A 20,594-nucleotide genomic window follows, 5' to 3' on the forward strand; every position below is an offset into this window, starting at 1 on the left:
GGAAACATACACTCACAACCCATTTGGAAACGTGAGGACCTATAGAAGTTGTGGCATGGTAGAATTCGTAAAAGCAAATCGACGTATTTTGCCTGTGTGACGAGCACATTCCCAGCCAATTAAATCACTCATTACATAAAACGATCGCTTTGAACATGTCAAAGTTAATGCATGCACAAAAACATCGGTTTCTTTGCATTTTTCAAAAAGAGATGGAGCAATGCCAAGGAGGTAGTGCTAAGAATAGGAGGTGGCGTAAATGCACATTTATAGCTTTTTAAAGTGACGCATTTAATGTAATAGTTTCTATTATGTTTACAGGACTTACATTTATTTGTGTAAGGTAAGTAGACAACTTCAACACAATTAAGTCGCGTGCGTTTTTATTTACAAAAAAGTAGTTTTCGAATAATGCCATAATGGATCTAAACTTTGTCTTTGTAAGGTAAGAACAGTTAACATGTATACTACAAAAAGTTAACGGAAAAAGACCGAGTTTTCTTCTTTTTTTTAGTTGAAAGTGCGGAAACACCATATTTGCAATTCAATTCAATGGTTTATTATAGTCTCATTCACAATACATATGCAATTAAAATACATATAAAAGCACAGTTACATGTATGCGACCTTTTATGAGCCTAATAAGATTCGTTGACCAAAGTAGGCCTTTTAGTATATTAAGCATTTGTATTAAGGGTCACAAATCATCGTTGCAAGAAGAAGAATTATCTTAAATTTATTTAGTTAATTATCATACTGTCTACACCAATTGCTGTTAATGAACTATTTGGATATTGTTAAGAATTTAGTTATTGGTTTCATTGAGTAGTACAATTTTTTGGTATATATCGTACAATATGATCTATTCAGATAAGTGACTTCTTAATTGAGTTGATAACTTATATATTAAAAATATATATATATATATATATATATTCTTTATTATATAATATGTTTATGTTCTGTAAAGATTTGGGCCTTCGTATTTTCGTTAACAAATAAAGTTAATATAACAAATAACATTATCTATCAAGTGTACGTCATGTGATGATGTCATTGCGATACGATTGTTAATTGATACATCGGGCATTGGCGCCACCTCCTTTCATTAGCGCCATCTCCTTAGCATTGGCTCCTTCTCTTTTGGAAAAATGCAAAATAATCTATTACGTCGGCAAGAAGTCAACATTTTGTGCATGCAGCTTTTAAGATATTTTGTACGCAATTGTTTGATGTCGTTAGCGCTTTAATTGGTTGGAAATTTGCTCGTCTCAAGGGAAAAACTCATCGAAATGCTTTTACAAACTCCATCATTCAACAACTTATAATGGTTCTCACGTTTTTAAATGGGTTATGAATGTATGTTTCTGTACAATTTGAATGAATTTATCTTCGTCGAATTGCATTGGCCGATTATTAAAATCATCCAATATATGCTGTAAAAACACATCAAACCTAATCACCTTGTAAAATTATCCATGAAATTTCAAAACAACCGGGCCTTAGCACCACCTCGGAAGTTGCATCAGCTCATTTATTAATGCATCTCAAATAGAGATAGCGCCGGTGATAAACGGCCGTGTAACTAAATTCTTAAGTATTTAACATGTTCTTGCCAATTGAGACCTTATTTGTATAACCTGTATAACATTCGTTAAACGTTTGTTTGTAAACAATTTGCATTATGATATTTTCATTTTTAATTATTTTCAACCAATATTTTGCTGCGACACTGCCTTATCAAAGGTAGACTTCTATTAGGTTACTGACATGACATTTACAAGAGGGCTATCTCGCCGTGGGATTTTCCAACACCGTTGAGTCAAGTGAATTCAAAAGGGACAAAAGAAGGTAAGAATTTTGTTATAATACTATTAGTATTATTACTTATTATTATTATATCTATCAATAACATTTTCATGTGTGTGATCTATGTTTACATTTCAGAATAAAGGCATTTGTATTAATAAATAATAGCCGGCTTGTTTACATAGTGTATATTCGGATATTGGTTTAATTCAAAGATAGTCTGATAGACTAGGCTTGTTCGCTGTGTACTTTTATTTTTAGAAAATGCTCAGCTCGTATAAAAAAACATTCATTATAGTCGATAAATGATACACATAGCATGCCAGAGAAAAAATAAACACTATTTGAGGGAAGGAAAGTATAACGAAATGTAAACATATAGCTCTATATATATATTAACGATTTAGTCGGGATTTTGTATGCGTGTAGATAACGATGTACAAGAAGAAAAACACGGTTGTAAACGTCCAATCATGATCGCCATTTTATTGCGCAAATTAAACTTGCCAATGATTCTTTTCGATTTACATATAGTCGGGTATCATGGCCTTATCAGGTTATAAATATGCAATATATATATATATATATATATATATATATATATATATATATATATATATATATATATATATATATATATATATATATATATATAAATGTTAGATATAAATGTTTGCTAATAACGTCTACAATAGTAATAGTACTTATGTTTCATTTATTCTTAGTTGAAAAGGGGACACATTTCTGTAATTTTTTACGAAAGATGATCAACTTTAAGTTGTTCTACTTCATATCGTAAGGCAAAATGCATGTAAGTTTAAATATTATATATTGCAAGTCTAGGAGAATTTTTCCGGGAAAATGTGCGTCTACGGACAGACGGACGTCCAGAGTAATTCCAGAACACCAACTTTACTTCGTATAGAATTGAATAGAAATTTAAGTTATTATTATTAAATTAACCAAATTTGGATTTTGTAAGGTATTAATTTTCCTTTCGTAGTTCTTCATCGCTTTTGTTTACGTATGTCAGGAAACATCCACAAGCTAGTGACCACTTCTGAATAAAGACAGATTTTTGCTACAAACTAAAATATTACACTTTGATATCATTGCTTGTTTTATATATTGTCACAGGGATGAAATGTAAAAAAATCAGTTACCGGTACTGTAATGAAATGCGATGTGTTGAGATATTTAAAAACGTTTTAGCGCGTTAAAAGTTATTTTTATAATCTTTTTCATGTAAATTTCGATGAATTCTAGCAATAAAAGGAGACCATAAGTCAACACTTCTACCACATGTACCACAGGACAATAAAGCTGTCAGATGTGTGTTGTTTTATACTTAAAATAAATATATAGATGTGTTGAAAAAAAAACTGTCGAATATTCGCATAATTCGTCTCTGTGTTTATCAACTGCTTTATCAGGGCATAGGCTGTGGTTTAGCATTTATAATGTCTTTTTGTAAGTGACTTAATTAAATCTCCAATATAGATCTTTAAAATCGTGTTTTAGCGCACATTCGGTAAATGTTGAACATTTTATATAAATGTTGTATGTAACAAACAGATAAAAAAAACATATCTTGATAGTTATTGCACGCAAATATGTTTTATTTCGTTAATTATCTTTAAAGTACATGTTTATCATCAGCTAAGCATGTGTACATTTGAGCTCGTTTTGTTTGTTTGACCCGGTTATGACTTATATTATCTACTTATATTATTTACTTTGTTATCAGACTTCTACGAAAAACCCGAAAACGGATGACGAATGTTCTTATATTCGTAATTACATAATTACTATTATGAGTATTGAGATAGTGTCAAAAAGAACGTCATCTACGACAGAAAAGCGAACATGGCTAGAGAGGTACCGCCGGTAGGCATCATCGTTCTTGGACGTAAACATGTAGGAAAAACGAGTGTAATCAAAGCTCTGTGTGGACTAGGACAACACTTGGAATGTGCCTCTTCCAGTGTGGAGCCAGTGTTGATTCCATATCCGAAAAACAAGGCGATTGTTTTTTGGGACTTTCCTTCCTTCGGAAGCGAAGATGTGTGCAATGATTCATTAACGGATAGTATCAAAGGCATTAAATTAGATACCGAACTTTACGAATGTGCTTTGCTTGTGTGCGACGATTAACTCGCCGAGTTAGATAAATCAATGCTCGAACAGGTTTTGAAGTTGAAATTCAAAAGAGTAATAATTTTGCGTAATAAAGTGAACGCTAGTATAGAAGTGGGTCACACCCTGTGTCCAGAAGACCACAATCCCGATCACGTGTTTTCTCAGTGCATACATGACACTAGAAAGTATTTTTAAGCTTATAAGCCAGACAAAATGTTTGTGTTGGACACGTTTGACACAGACAAGTTCCAGTTCAATGACCTTGACGTCTATCTTCAAAGCGGCGCTGGCTTCAACAGGGCAAATCCCTACCGATCGTGTAGGGTAAGTTAACGTTCATTTACCGGAAATACAAGTGTTTAAATCCGTTGAAAAAGATTCTGTCGATTTATGTGTACAAGTACGAGTTTCCCTTAACTGACCGATTTTTCTACCCATTTTCGGGTAAATGATTTTCGGGTAAATGTATATAGGCATAAGTTAATTAGTATGGTAATAGGGGTTTGTATTGCTTGTTTACCTAAGGACAACATATAAAATTTATTGGGCACATATAAACAATATATATGTATATACCACGAGAAGATTAAGGTTGGTGTAAATGCAGATAGCTGAGAGATATATTTTATAGTTAAACTATTGTTTACATGCAGGCCACCAAATTGTCAAGGAGCCACGGTTTTAATGGGTGACAGTTTTTTAAACACAGCATAGAATTAAATATTGTAATTGTAGTAAGGTGGCAGGGGTTTTTCTGCCTACTTTGGGAAAAGGAGTCTGATCAAATTGGTAATTTTTTATTAACAAAATTGCCCATTTTGGAAATTTTTGTTTCGTGAAACGGCTCATTTTGGGAAAAACAAATTGAATAAATCATGCTTTAATAAGTCTGTGGTTTAACAATTTTCTTTATATAAACACATGCAAAACATGATCTGATAACTTAACAGCATCATCAACAAACTTTATGCTTTCACTTGTTTTACCAGACGGGAAAAGCTCACAGTATTTGCACAGGAACTCTCCCTTGGCCGAGCTAAAAGTAAAATAGAGCCATGGGTATTTCATTTCATACTTTAATGTATTCAATGACGATTGAACTACAACTTTCGTACAAGGCTCCGAGCATTCAGTTGCCGATTTTGTGATTGACGGCCCTAGCATTACTTCTGTTGCTGTTACATTGTGCTGCGTATAGTCCGAGCCTGTCTGTTCAGGGTTACTCGCGGCAGTAATTTCGGAAGATTCTGAGCGTTTCGAAAACATCGATGATATCGTTACACATCCTTTAGCGTCTTTTTTTCGTGTTTTTTTAATGTAATATTTACTTTTGTGCGAAGCCATGATTGAAAATAAGCGTCTGCAGATATGGTTTAGAATGTGTATTGTGCGGCTGTATATACTCGTATATAATGCGGAACAGTTCGAACGTCATCGCTGAGAGTAAATGCATCCGGCAAATACACCAAAAAATCTGTGTCACTAAAGGCTTTATTACGTCGCGAATGAAGGGAAGTCACTCTTTCGATATAAATTATGTTTACTTTTTACGATTTTGGAAGATTTTATTTTTTTGAATTGGGAAAAATGCAATCAAAATTCGATTGGCAACGGGTCCGTTTGCTTTGGGAATGCCTCCGTTTCCCGGAGGCGCAGACAGTGCTGAAAAAACCCTGGGTGGTATTTATACATCTATTGTTCAATTGATATCTTATTGTCTTCTACCAAGCCCTGAAATCACATATTTCACAGATATCTTTTTTTGAAACAAAAGCGCCCATTCACACCCCGTACGATTTGAACTGTATATATCAGTAACATGTAAGACTAAGTCAAGTTTAACTGTTATTTGAATTATGCAAAACTATTTTTGCATCTCCCTCACCGAACATAAGTTTGAAACCTAATGTATACATTTTTCAGACAGTTGTTTTAATAACAGGAAACGAATGATCACCCTATTGAGAATTGGTGGAGATTGCGTAACGCACAAATTATTTAATTAAAGGATTTTTTTAGTTTTGATTGTAGCGTTTTGTTGTATTCGCATTTATAATTTTTTATGAGTCTTTATCTCACTAATGTTCATTCCGGGTAGTTCGGTGACAGACGGTGAGTCAATGACCCCTTTCGAGTTTGTCAATTTTGGTAGAAATAGCAAATCTCGCACCAGTCCATGACAATCTTTAAAAAAAATAAAACTGCCCGTTCTAGTAATATAACACCACATTTATTAACTTTTGGTACTTATCGTTGCAAAGTGTCATCTAGATATTTTTGCAAGAAAACTGAATATTCAGCATTACATCAGGTCATTACATTTTAGTTAATAATTTCCACATAACAGTTTACCGGCTACTTAGGTTACCGGCTACTGTCTATTCTAATCTCATCACATGGGTAAGGTTATGGGCCCCACAATCACTCCACCGGCCAACGTTTACGATTTTCATGAAATGCTTAATTTTTTTTTAAACAAGTAATTTACATGCAGATAAAGTCAGGAAGACGGACAATTTATAAGAGCAAGCATCAGTCAGACAAGAGTTACGACCCCATCCACTGTGATGAAAAAGAACAGCACGCAATTTATACCAGAAAAGACGGGAGTACTTTCCGGACCACCGAGACCACTGGAGCCGATGACGCTACTCGATTTGATGAAGGCGCGAGTGATACCTGCATTGGTTTTGACTTTACTAAATGGTATGCCAGCAGTGGTTTTTTTTTGTATTCAAATTTGGGGCCGTAATATAGACTCATTCCCAATGGTAAAAAGGTATATATTTTTCGCAATTAGGCTCAATTGCCAATAGAAAGGTTCAAAAAATAAACTTTCTTTAACAAAACTCGGCATTTATTTAATCGCTTATCCAGCTCTATAAGCTGAACCTTAGTAAACCTAATTTTGAAAACACGTTTATTCTCATTTTTAAAGTATGTGTTAGCAAATTATAAACCATTCTTATTTCACAAATTTGTCAAAACGGCGTAAGTTTTCCTAATCCAATGGGATCCGGCCCCATTCCCAAAATGTTGAAAAATAAACACTTGCCAGCTTAACTTAATATGATATTGTTGGACCTAAATACGCCCCTATACAAAGGATATTTTTTCCACGATGTGTTCATGTTTGAAATACAGTATATATCATTCATTTTCAAGCCAAATAATTACACAGTTATACGTGCATGTATATGTTATAGATATTCATTGAATATTAAGTAGTGGGCTACACGAAAAACACGGTTAATATGAATTTAGAGGTATCATTAAGAGGTTTATAAATGTTCTACAGTAACAGTATAGATTACTTTCTCTATGTAACTATCGACTGACAAAGCGTGGTACTAGGGTTATGGTTCGGTTTGGAAGTTTCCATGTTCTTTGTATGTGCATATTTACCATTCCTGTCAAGATGACATCAGTGATATCACTGCTGACAAAGACGAAGTCAAAGGATTGCTTTGAGATCTGAAACAGTCTTCTCCAAGCAAGAGGCGAGATATGATCCGAAGAACTCGAGATGACCTAGCACGATGGGAGACAGAAACACTTCACATAGCTGTAATGCTGGAGTTGGCAAATCGAGCTTTATCAACGCTATTCAAGACGTCAAGCCAGATGAAGATGGTTGGGCACCCGTTTCTGTCGTTGAAGGAACCATGCGTCCAACAAAATATAGCCATCGCGTATTTTCTAATATATTGCTATGGGATCTTCCAGACGTTGGAACAGAACGTTTCAGGCGAGAAACGTACATGGGCCAGGTTGAATTTGAAAGGTACGACTTCTACATAATTGTTTGCGCAGGGCGTTTTACAGAGAATGACATATGGCTCGCCGAAACGATTCGCCAAAAGTGTAAAACTTTCTTCTTTGTCCGCACGAAAGTTAAGCAAGACATCGATTACGAGAGACGAGTCTACGCGGGCCCATCGGTTTTCGACGAAAAATTTGTGCTTAGAAAAATACGGAGTAATTGTTTAGATAGTTTACCAATCTCGCGGCGTGGAGTAGTTTTCCTTATCGACAATTACGAACAACACCTGTACGACTTTGGTAAGCTTGCAATGGCTATCATAGACAATTCACCGCCGGAGAAGAGACAGGTGGCCACGTTTGGGATGTGTCTTTTGACCGAAGATGTCATCAAGGCAAAGGAAGAAGAACTAAAGAATCGGATCTGGAAAACCGCCCTGATGGTTGCCGTAACTGATGAGTCGTCCATTGATGTGTTTGGCATTTCGTCAACTGATGATTATCTTTTAAAAGAGGCACAGTTCTATCGGGAGCAGTTTCAGCTAACAAATGCGCACTTAGAGAAGTACGCTGAAGCTGAAGGTAAAACGAAAAAAGAGTTTATGTAGTGCAAGAAACTAAAGTCGACAATACTTAGCCATCGTGCAAAGATATCGATGCTTTTAAAAATGCTAGGTAAATCGAGTCCAAAGGTTAATGTTATTCTGCTTCCCGTACTAACGGTCATGACCTCCGGTGCAGTCTCGTTTGGAATAGCGATGAAATTCCTGCATGTTGCTTTGAATGCTGCCGTTGAAGACGCGAGAAAAATTAACGGTTTCACACAGTCAGACAATTGATAAGATACCCCATTATTGCAAGGATTTATTTTTAACGTTATACACTTACTATGAATACAAACTTTAAACGAAGTATTTCGTGTAACTGCAATATGATATTATTTACTTCACCTGATAATCTTTCAATTAGAACGCCCATATCTAGTCCAGGAAGGGAAATATAGTTACAGAAAACATTGTAACTGTAAGTTCATAGTGATTAAATTACATTATATGATGTTTTGAAATTACCACGAAAGGTGATTTTTTTAAACACATTTGGGCTTTGATCCGGTGGGCTGTAAACAAGGTCTGAGACACAAATATATTTATTTTAAAAAAACATCATATACGGGCTTTTTTATTTCAGAGTTTGAAACCTCTTGAGTTGCAAAAAAATAAAAAGTTGATTGTACCTTGCAAACGGGGAAAATGAGGTATCTGCATAAGTAATGGTATAAAAGAGGTAATCAATGCTTTGCAGTATTTAATATTTGCACAACCGACACATGCACGGATGTCCATGTGCATATTCCTGTTAATTATATTGGTAGAAAAGAAAGTTTCAAGTATAATTGATCTTTTAATTGTTAAACAATTTCTATTCAATACATATGTATTACAGTTTGATTGATATAAGTTTATATTCCAACTAAAAAGCGTTAAGCACAAAGGCATATTCTACTTCAAATCATTTACGTTTACAATATTGTTTATGTGACAAAGCATGTTCGAATTTGATTCATACAGTTGAAGATTTAGCGTATGTTTTCATTCTACTCATGAAGATATACAAATTATGTTGTCTGTTAAAGATCAATTTTCTGTTGACACGTTGCATGGTCAAATTTGAGTTTCGGAAGAATAAAATAGCATTGTAGGGTCATATTGTTTATAGCATGCTTGAAAAGTATGTTAAAAATATTACTTAAGAATTATTATTGAAATAAAGTAAACGCATAATATAATCAAGTGTCTATTCATGGTCATGTGTGATATTTAATTTGACTTTCTAGATGGATGCTCAAACTCATATCATTCAGTTTTTCAAATAGTGTTTGATGTTTAAAACCATTTTATACAGTTGTTAAATGACATTGTGGGGTTTAGTACATGTCACAGATTTGTTATGTGCCATTCATTTTTTATTTATTAAATGCGTTGTGAATTCATTAATTATCATATAATAAGCGGTGTGTGCTCTAAATTGACTAACTTATGTGTATATTCAATTTGCTTGTTTGGTGTGTCTAACTGTTTTCATTGTTATTCATATTTGCCACTTTATTATTTGAGGAGCTCATTTAACCCTTAGTAACCTCTTCATTTGGATATTACCACTCATGTTGTTCTTTTTTCTGATGTTTTATTAGATTGTTTTATTTTCTGTCTCATAAGTGTTTATTTGTTGCCAAAATACATTAATGTTGTGTTGTTTTCGTTGTTGTTGTTTTAATGTTTCATTAAATTGTTTTATTTTCTGTCTTATACCTGTTTATTTGTTGCCAAAATAAATGCATGTTTAGTGTATACAGTGACCTGAGAGACATAATAATGACAAGTCAGTGACATTCATGATAAATTAAATAATTGTTGTTTATAGTGATTTGTATGTGTGCATTAATAACTTTATTATGTTTTGAAGTGGCATTTCTTGTTCAGAAAACGGATGTAATGGATTGGAAAGTGAATGCAGATGTTTAGCATAGATAAATTACGGTATTTATAGTTGCTCGTCCTAATCGCTGACTGTTTAACACATATCATTTAATATTTAATAAAATTTGATTTCGAACAATATGAAAATATAGACGGATCTTGACATTGCTTGTAATCATAATAAGTATCAATATATTATATGCAATACATATTGTGATCTTCTGTACTCAAAGTGTGCAACATGTGATATATTTATTACTTGTAATTAATATGATTCAATCTACACACACTGTGCATATGTGTATAGTTAACGATTTCCTCTGTACTAATCAGTGTTCTCACGTGTATTGTGAACTTATATCATTTACATGATGACTAAAGTATTAAATTAACTTATATTATCTAAAGTTAAAAGAAATCCTCAAAGAGAATCGTCGCGTTATTTTATTGTGCTTTCTTCATTTATCTACACAACAGAAAATAGTGTATATATATAATTGTTATGATACATGTATGATTGTATAAGATTTTTTTGCACTGAAACATTTTTTGTTAGAATACATAACCCAAAAGTGTGCTTTGACAATATAAAATTTAAATTTATATGTACCAAATTGTTTTATTGTATGTTCAGTTTTCCGAAATTCATAGTTTTTTCTTGTTATTATTTTTAACATTAAATACGTCCAAAGAATGTGCCGTTCGTAAGTTTCTTACATCAAACTATACAATTTTGCAAAATTCTTAAATAAATATAAGTAAAGTGACGTACTTTTTGTTAATTAAATCTCAAACACATTTACAATGCGAGTTACGTGACTTATTTTGGCAAGGTGACATAATGTACATTATGTTATTAAACAAATTATACTGTAATCATAATCAAGTGTGTTTTATTTTTAACCTTGATTATATCTTGTGATTTAAGTTTATGTTTTCAATTCGCGTGTTGTTCTTGTTTATGTAAGTACTCATTTTTCTGACGACACTGAATCATTGATTGAACTAATCGTAGCCTATATTTGTTTACTGTTTACTTTATATTATATCTAGCGTTTCTGATGTGTCTGTCTTTAGTATAGCCCTTTGTGACAATGCAGTATTAACTTTATTTTGTTTCCGTTTCGGGTATTTATTGGGTTCGGGTTCCTATTTATATACGCGTTTCTTCAATATTCTTCGGATTATATTAGTTAATTTTCTTTCCGGGTTCTTGTTTTGTTATGGTGTGTGTTAATGTGTTTTCGCCTTAGCACATGTCTTTAATATTATGGATTACCTCTAATATTTAGTGTAAAATAGTAATACATTCTTTGAAAAGAAAATAAGGTCAGAATTATGTAGTTATTGCTATATTTGTAAAACTATACGCATAACATTGTGTGATCACTATGTATTAACCCCATTTATGTGCCATTCTCACGAAATATGTTTATTTCGTGTTTATTTAGATTAACTGTTCTTTACAATGATGTGTGTTTTTGTGTGAGTACTTCAATGCATGCTGTTATTTATTTATATGTATGTTAACGACGATGAGCTTCACAAGCTTAAGTAAAAAATAAACTATTCTGTTCTGTTCTGAAGACATTGCTTGTATATTTCTGTTTTTGTAACATCGGGGTTCCTAAGTGGTATATTTTGAAGAGTCTTTTATTGCCCATATTGTTGCATCCACCATACATAATTAAGACAACAGTTTTTAAACAAACTTCCTTATACCCGTTATTGAAACGTAAGTTCTCAGTACTGCAAATGTTTCATCATTTAGCGCATACGATTTAAATGTCAACGCTTTGTTTTCGTAGCGCAAACGAGCAGGTGAATATAATCGAGGTCGCCGTGGCGTAATGGATATGGTGTCCGCCTAGCGATCGGGAGGTAACGGTTTCGATCCCCATTGTGGGAGCGTTCTTTACATTTCCCCCATAGACACCATGTACTGGTTCTAGTCCCAGGAAACAGACACGAGAGCATTATAAATAAGTCCAAGGCTTTCTATATGATGTTACTTCAACAAAATTTATAACGAAACGTTTACGCTGATTTCGATACATTTACTCGCCTTTATTACAGAAACAAAATGTCTGTTTTTTCACTATCTGATCTCTACGGCCATTTCCGGAAGGCGGAAAGTTAATCTCAGCTTTCCAAAAATAGGTCTGTTTTGATTTTTTAAAGATCGTATACACACTCTCTCTCTCGAGACAATTGTGAGATAAAAGAAGGCATTGTAGGTTATGCGTTAATTAGTCTCTAGATTTTTGCATAATATTATCAATTGCATCAACTTCAAAAGGCTTGTGATTTGTTGATTTCCATTTTATTTTCTGTGATCAGTTGTTGTCTTCATTGAGATAATATCTTATCTTAAATGTCCGATATGTATTAATGTATTTTGTTAATAAGCCATGACCTATGTATGAGATCATGGTTTTCCATGTATGATGTTCGTTTATGTTTAATTCAACTCTTTTCAATTTTGCAAGTTACTTATAATTTGGGAATATTGTTTATTTTGTTTCAAATAAACCATTTGTTGTTTATCACCGAAAGTCATTATTAACGGATGGAGGTGCAATTTCAGCATGCCAGTGAGTGTTATGTTGTGCATGCAGATTTTCCACAAAACAATTTTCAGCAACTTTGGTTAGGAACATATAAATTTTGTACTTGTTTTGTTTCATTGAAATCTTTAATTTAACAATTATGATAAATTAAGTATCATAACGTTAGATAGCCTGACTAAAACAAGAACTGGACACATAAATATCAGACCAAATTTTCACCCTCGCAACCTTGAATTCTATTTGATTGAAGTGAGTTTCATATATATCATAATTAAATACATATCATCGTTATTAAATAGAGGATATTTGTTGGATTTGGCGGAATATCGATTTTAAATCACGAGTGATCATTATAGAAAATGAACAAATGTTTTTTCTATGATCACGGTTTCTTTTTATGTTATTCTTACAAATGATTATTTTTGTATTTTTGCCATTCCGGACAATACAATTCACTTTTTTATAAACATTCTATGCAGAGTAATCGCCTCTGGTAACATTAGGGGTCACAATGGGGAAACCAAAGATATCTAAAAATAGTTCCGGTCAATGAATCGAAAATTTGCATTAATATTTTTAGCTCATCTTTTTTTTGGAAAAAAATATGAGCTATTGTCATCACCTTAGCGTCGGCGTCTGCGTTGGCGTCGGCGTCGGCGTCTGGTTAAGTTTTGCGTTTAGGTCCACTTTTCTCATAAAGTATCAATGCTATTGCATTCAAACTTGGTACACTTACTTACTATCATGAGGGGACTGGGCAGGCAAAGTTAGATAACTCTGGCTTGCATTTGACAGAATTATGTGCCCTTTTTATACTTAGAAAATAAAAAATTTTGTTTAAGTTTTGTGTTTAGGGCCATTTTATTCCTTAAGTATCAAAGCTATTGCTTTCATACTTGCAACACTTACTGACTATCATAAGGGGACTGTGCAGGCAAAGTAATGTAACTCTGACTGGCATTTTGACAGAATTATGTGCCCTTTTTATACTTAGAAAATTGAAAATTTGGTTAAGTTTTGTGTTTAGGTCCACTTTTTTCCTAAAGTATCAAAGCTATTGCTTTCATACTTGCAACACTTACTAACTATAGTAAGGAGACTGTGCAGGCAAAGTTATGTAACTCTGACCGGCATTTTGACGGAATTATGGGCCCTTTATACTTGAAAATTTGGTTAAGTTTTGTGTTTTGGTCCACTTTACCCCTAAAGTATCTTAGATATTGCTTTCATACTTGGAACACTCGCAAACTATCATAAGGGGACAGTAAAGGACAAGTTGCATAACTCTGGTTGTCATTTTTACGGAATTATGGCTCTTTTTTGACTTAGTAACTTTAAATATATGGTTACATTTTGTGTTTAGATCCACTTTACTTCTAAAGTATCAAGGCTATTGCTTTTAAACTTCACATACTTTCATGCTATCATGAGGGTACTGTACCTGGCAAGTTGAATTTTACCTTGACCTTTAAATGACCTTCAATCTCATGGTCAAATTATTAAATTTTGCTAAAATTGCCATAACTTCTTTATTATGATTGGATTCGACAAAACAACTCTTACCTGACATACCACAATAGACTCCACCCAAACCATCCATCCCCCCGCCCCCCCCCCCCCCCCGCGAATCCCCCCTCACGAATCCCCCCTCAATCCCCCCATTATTATTTTTTTTAATGAAAGATCATCTAATAAATGACCACCACACCCTCACACTATACTCCCCCACCCCCCACCCCAAACAAAATTTGTGTATGCCCCCGGTAGGGTGGCATATAGCAGTTGAACTGTCCGTCAGTATGTCAGTCAGTCTGTCCGTCCGTCCGAAAAAAACTTTAACATTGGCCATAACTTTTTCACTTTTGAAGATAGCAACTTGATATTTGGCATGCATGTGTATCTCATGGAGCTGCACATTTTGAGTGGTGAAATGTCAAAGTCAACGTCATCCTTCAAGGTCAAATGTCAAATTTATGGTGTCTGTCCGTCCGAAAACTTTAACATTGGCCATAACTTTTTCAATATTGAAGATAGCAACTTGATATTTGGCATGCATGTGTATGTCATAGAGATAAACATTTTGAGTGGTGAAAGGTGAAGGTGATGGTCATCCTTCAAGGTCAAATGTCAAATATATAGCGTCTGTCCGTCCGAAAACTCTAACATTGGCCATTACTTTTTTTTATATTGAAGATAGCAACTTGATATTGAGAATGCATGTGTATCTCATGAAGCTGCACATTTTGAGTGGTGGAAGTACAAGATCAAGGTCATCCTTCAAGGTCAAGGTCATCCTTCAAGGTCATTTTTTTTTTCAAAGCGGCGTTCTCATGAAGCTGCACATTTTGAGTGGTGGAAGTTCAAGGTCAAGGTCATCCTTCAAGGTCAAGGTAATCCTTCAAGGTCAAAGGTCATTATTTTTCAAAGCGGCTTTATCATGAAGCTGCACATTTTGAGTGGTGGAAGTTCAAGGTCAAGGTCATTCTTCAAGGTCAAGGTCATCCTTCAAGGTCAAAGGTAAAAAAAAAATAATTCAAAGCGGCGTTATTATTAAGCTGCACATTTTGAGTAGTGGAAGTTCAAGATCAAGGTCATCCTTCAAGGTCAAGGTCATCCTTCAAGGTCAAAGGTCAAAAAAAATAAAAAAATCAAAGCGGCGTTATCATGAAGCTGCAAATTTTGAGTGGTGGAAGTTCAAGGTTAAGGTCATCCTTCAAGGTAAAAAAAACCAAAACAATTCAAAGCGGCGTTCTCATGAAGCTGCACATTTTGAGTGGTGGAAGTTCAAGATCAAGGTCATCCTTCAATGTCAAGGTCATCCTTCAAGGTCAAAGGTAAAACAAAAAAAAATCAAAGTGGCGTTATCATGAAGCTGCACATTTTGAGTGGTGGAAGTTCAAGGTTAAGGTCATCTTTCAAGGTAAAAAGAAACAAAACAATTCAAAGCGGTGTTCTCTTGAAGCTGCATATTTTGAGTGGTGGAAGTTCAAGGTCAAGGTCATTCTTCAAGGTCAAGGTCATCCTTCAAGGTAAAAGGTCAAACAAAAATATTCAAAGCAGCGTTATCATGAAGCTGCACATTTTGAGTAGTGGAAGTTCAAGGTCAAGGTCATCATTCAAGGTCATGGTCATCCTTCAAGGTCAAAGGTCAAAAAAATATATTTCAAAGCGGCGTTCTCATAAAGCTGCACATTTTGAGTGGTGGAAGTTCAAGGTCAAGGTCATCCTTCAAGGTCAAAGGTAAAAAAAAACATTTTTTTTTCAAAGCGGCGCAATAGGGGGCATTGTGTTTCTGACAAATACATCTCTTGTTTTTTTCAAACATGGTTAAAAAACACAAATATTTATTTTTATTATTTTAATTTTGAAATACCATCCAACCATCCACCCCAAGAATCGCCCCCCCCCCCCCCTCGCCAAAAAAAAATTATTTTTTTTTTGCTTTTTTTTGCATTTTTGAAAGATAATGTAATAAATGACCACACGCCCACACTATACACCCCTCTCCACTCCACCCCTCCATCCTTTGTGATTGAAATTGAGATAGGTCCCTACACCTTTAAAAAGAAAAATAGATGAGCGATCTGCACCCGCAAGGCGGTGCTCTTGTTCCCTGTTTGAAACAGTAAACTATCAGTTTTGAATCACTGATATTTTCTATAAACCATCGGAAAGCATAAAATAAAGTCATGTAATCATTTTCATGCCCTCTTACTATTCAATTTGACAAAATGAAAACGTTGTATGTTAGATTTTAGTTTTTCTTCATGCGGCTGTCTGGCTAAAATCTCTGGCAATAAGACCACGAAAAATTGTCCAAAAAACACCCGTTTGTTCCTACCGAAAACAGAACAATTAAATATTAGAGCGTGTTAATATCCGTAACATATGAAAATGACTTAATGAAATGTATTCTTGAATACAACTAACATTTAATGAGTCACCATTACCCAAGAAATTAAGTGCTGTGGGTGAAAGCCAAGGAATTGCAAGTTTGTATATTACAATACCGTCCACCTACTTGGAAACATGTAATGTCCTGCATACTCGAAATATTCCATACTAACGGAATGTGTATCTATTTCTTCCTGTAAAACCAGTTTTCGGTCAGTAAACATTTAATTACACATAATTTATATACAACTTTGACAATTCAATGACCGTTTACGTTTCTGACAAGTCTGTGCACGCTCTTTTAAAACACGAAAACATTTAAGTATCGTTCGCTGCAGTTGTAGTGTGCTAGACTTTTAAATAGATAGAAACATATGGTGCAAGGAGAGTAGGAACATTTCTAGCAATGAGCATATTAATAAAGTAGCAAATTACGTGTGCATATTAACTACCTTTCTTTTGTTTAAATGCTATTGGAAGCAAACTACTTTCTCTCCCAAGTTATTTTCAAATACTAAGAGGGTTAGACTTCATAGTTCACCCTTTGAATTCGTTATAAGTTAAGAAACCGATTTACATTTAATTGTGTTTTTTTTGCACCATATATATATATAACAAAGATAATATAATCTTTCTCATACTTTTTCTATTTTAATTCATTCTCAACAGAATTGTATCTTTTTAATCTCTATGTGTAGTTTTAAATGTGAATCGTGTTTTTGGCGTTAATCTCTCTGAAAAAAAAATCAACACACGACACTACTTATTATTTTATCTGTTTGTCCAGAAGCACTACCAAAATATCACTTCACAAGAAAAACGTTATGGAAGCACGTCTACCACAGGCTTCTTGACAATAGCGTCGTTCGTCGTCGGAAAAGACACATTGCGGATTTTACATCAGTCTCCTTTCTGACGTTACTGTTTTTTAATAGTGTCCGTCCCCATTCAGATCATATCAACTCGAGACTGTCTTACTATGTCAGTTGGTGAAGACAGTTTGCTCTGAACATTTTCGATTTTGGTTTTGTCTGGAAGGTATCAGGTATATAAGGGTTCCTTAAAGAATGATGCTTCTTTGTTAGGCATTGGAACTTTCTGTCGCTATGCAAACACACACATATAGGCGTAAACTTATAATCGTATTTATGTAATACAAATTTTCTTTACACCACTGGTTCTTTTTAAAGCAGAGGCGTATATTGATGTGTCAAAACCAATAAGTTCAATGCGCCTAGGTATTGCTGAAGATATTCCGCATACCTTCGTGTTAATATGCCGGACAGTGTATAACCAGAATGAACAGCATGTAAACAAATGTAAAAAAGTGCATGAGGAGGTTTTCATCTTCGAATCAGTTGTGACTCGGTATAAACGAAGGCAAATGAGTTGTTATTGTGACTGTCGTTCCTCAATAACATGGTTTAATAATAAACCAAATAATGGCATCCTATTCAAGTAATTGGCGACCTCAAAATCCTTTTTACGCCACCGCCGACCAATCACCACCACTTAAATAACATCTTATATGGCTTGCCAAAATTGTATTATGCACATAATATTATATGTCAATTTTTTTGGCAAGAATAATAGGTATTTATTGTTTTGTAGTGTAATACCTATAACCTAGCATTACAGGATTACGCAATTAAAGTGCGTCTACTGCAGTATTAAAGCGCGTCTACCGCAGTATTAAAGCGCGTCTACCGCAGTATTAAAGCGCGTCTATCGCAGTTTCCTTGCGGTTGACTTGGGCTATCTTTTAAAGTCGTGCGTCTAACGCACGTTTATCGCACAGTGACTTAAAAAAACGTCGTATGTGGCCCGATAATACACTCTGCGGATTATACCTATCTTTCCTTCTGACGTAACGTAGGGCATGCATGAAGCTTCAATTTTCCAGCAACGTTTTGCCTGTTGCTGTTACGGATATTAGTGCGTCTCCAATCGAGTCAGATCATCTTGAGACCATCTTGGTCAGTCAGTTAGTGAAGACAGTTAATGCTGAACATTTTCAATTTTGGTTTGGTCGGAAAGGTATCAAGTATATAAGGTTTCCTGAAAGAATGATGCTTCTTTGAGTTTTTTGTTGTTTCTTTGTGGAGCGATAATGCTAGAACATAAAATAAATAATTACAAATTAAAAACACCAAAAAAATCCAAAATAGCCGAAAAAATGGCCGTTTATTGAGAAAAACGCGACATTTTTCACGAACAAACGGTCATCATAACGTTATTGAGTCTGAACCTTTTTTTTAAATAATTTTCTCATTTCAAATGCAAATTCTGATTTGAATACACTTGAAATTAAACAATGGAGGCCAAAATAGCAGACAAAGTGTGAGATCCATATAAAAATAAGGTAAATACTACACCATAAACTAATTTGATTTTAATCAAAACCATATGGTTCAGGTCCACATTAGAACCGTCTCAATGATACTGTTCTAAACAGTACCAAAATTATAGGGATTACATAACAACGTTATACACATGACAACAACCAGTTATTTATTTAAAAAAAGTAACTTACTCCCTCTTATTGTGTTTTGTTATTTATGTGTTATGCTTCATCATTACTGTCACAGTCCTCCGCGTCACTGTCACTATTGTTATCTGCCTCCTTTGTTAATCTGTTCGCACAGTTGCACGTTTGATAGCAGCTGCAAAACATGGTGCATGGCAGGTGTGCCCCATAACACCCACACATTGCTGTTCCACAAGGTTGATCAGATGAACAAACACACGATACTAGTTTCAACACACTTGCTTGCTGGGGCTAGCGGTTTTTCATCGGCAAATAGGACGGGTGAAAGAACCTTGCCCACTTCCTTTTTTTTCCAACCATACTCAGTCACATTGAATGTTGGGGGATCTTGTTCTAAGGTGGCTTTCCAAATGCATGTTTGAAGATGAGCTCTTTTGACATTTTCTAATAAAGACTCAGTTGTTGGTGGCAACGCTTGTAGTTTTGGCATATTTCTTATATTTTTCTTCCCTATAGTGGAAAGCCAAACTTCATACCTGACATCTGACATACTAGCTTTGTTATAACGTCCATAGCACGCTGCAATAAATGATGTTGCTTCTGACAAGACAAGATCAAAACTTGCATCCTTGACACCAAGATGATCAAGGTGTAATCCTTTCTCTTACTGTTTGATGACCATAATTTTTCCAATCCCAGTTAGCCTAGCAACTGTGTCACAGCCGGACAACGCATGGGATGCCAATAAACTTGAAATTATTGCCTTGTTTTTCTGTGCTTTCCATTAAGACTGTACATGTAAGGTTCCTAGTCAAATATACATGTAGTAGTAATACAAACTTATCAGTGTCGTCGCATATAACCTTGACACAGACAGCTCCCTCACCATAGCCTGCACAACTTGTTGAGGAATAATTACATCGGATTCCTCATTGGTGGTTCGCAAATCCACTCTGCCCATGATGTTATGTCTATGAATTTCTACTGGAATATCCGATGAACCTGTGATAATAAGTTTATGTTGTACTTCTTGTCGATCATTCTCCCTACATCTGAAGTCTTCACATATTAGGTCTATCAACTGAACCTTATTTTCAAAATTTGTCAATACAATTTGCTGGGCTGGGAGAAGTGTTGAGGTGGTCAATTTATGACAAACTTTCTTGCAACTACTGGCTCTTCCGGTTCTTGTTCCACTCTTAATGCTGTATGGATGGTATCGGTCGAATATCAGATACACATCAGAAGAACTCAAATGTAGAAATACAAATCGCCACAAACTATTCACAAAATCCTGCACTGTACCATTTGCAGGTCAGTGTATGCACCATAGAACTGCACAACCATCTATTACAATTGTGTCTGGCGTTGATGAAAGTCTAGCTGACTGGGTTACTTGTAGTTTCCTCTCTGAAGGGGCCTTTTCACAGATTTGGCATGTTTTGAAGTTTGTCA

General features: G+C 34.6%; 1 protein-coding gene across 1 annotated transcript; it reads left to right on the top strand.

The window, feature by feature from the left end:
* Window positions 1-7,487: 7,487 nt before the first annotated feature.
* On the top strand, window positions 7,488-8,318 carry LOC127852549 (T-cell-specific guanine nucleotide triphosphate-binding protein 2-like). Its single transcript, XM_052386503.1, has one exon. It carries the CDS (start codon window positions 7,488-7,490, stop codon window positions 8,316-8,318), a length of 831 nt encoding a protein of 276 aa, XP_052242463.1.
* The last annotated feature ends 12,276 nt before the right edge of the window (window positions 8,319-20,594 follow it).

This window comes from Dreissena polymorpha, chromosome 12 (assembly GCF_020536995.1).
Source record: "Dreissena polymorpha isolate Duluth1 chromosome 12, UMN_Dpol_1.0, whole genome shotgun sequence".
Classification (NCBI taxonomy): Eukaryota; Metazoa; Mollusca; class Bivalvia; order Myida; family Dreissenidae; genus Dreissena; species Dreissena polymorpha.

Bases quoted from the DNA above. Each gene is read 5' to 3' on its own strand.
- LOC127852549 (XM_052386503.1), top strand. From the start codon at position 7,488: ATGGGAGACAGAAACACTTCACATAGCTGTAATGCTGGAGTTGGCAAA.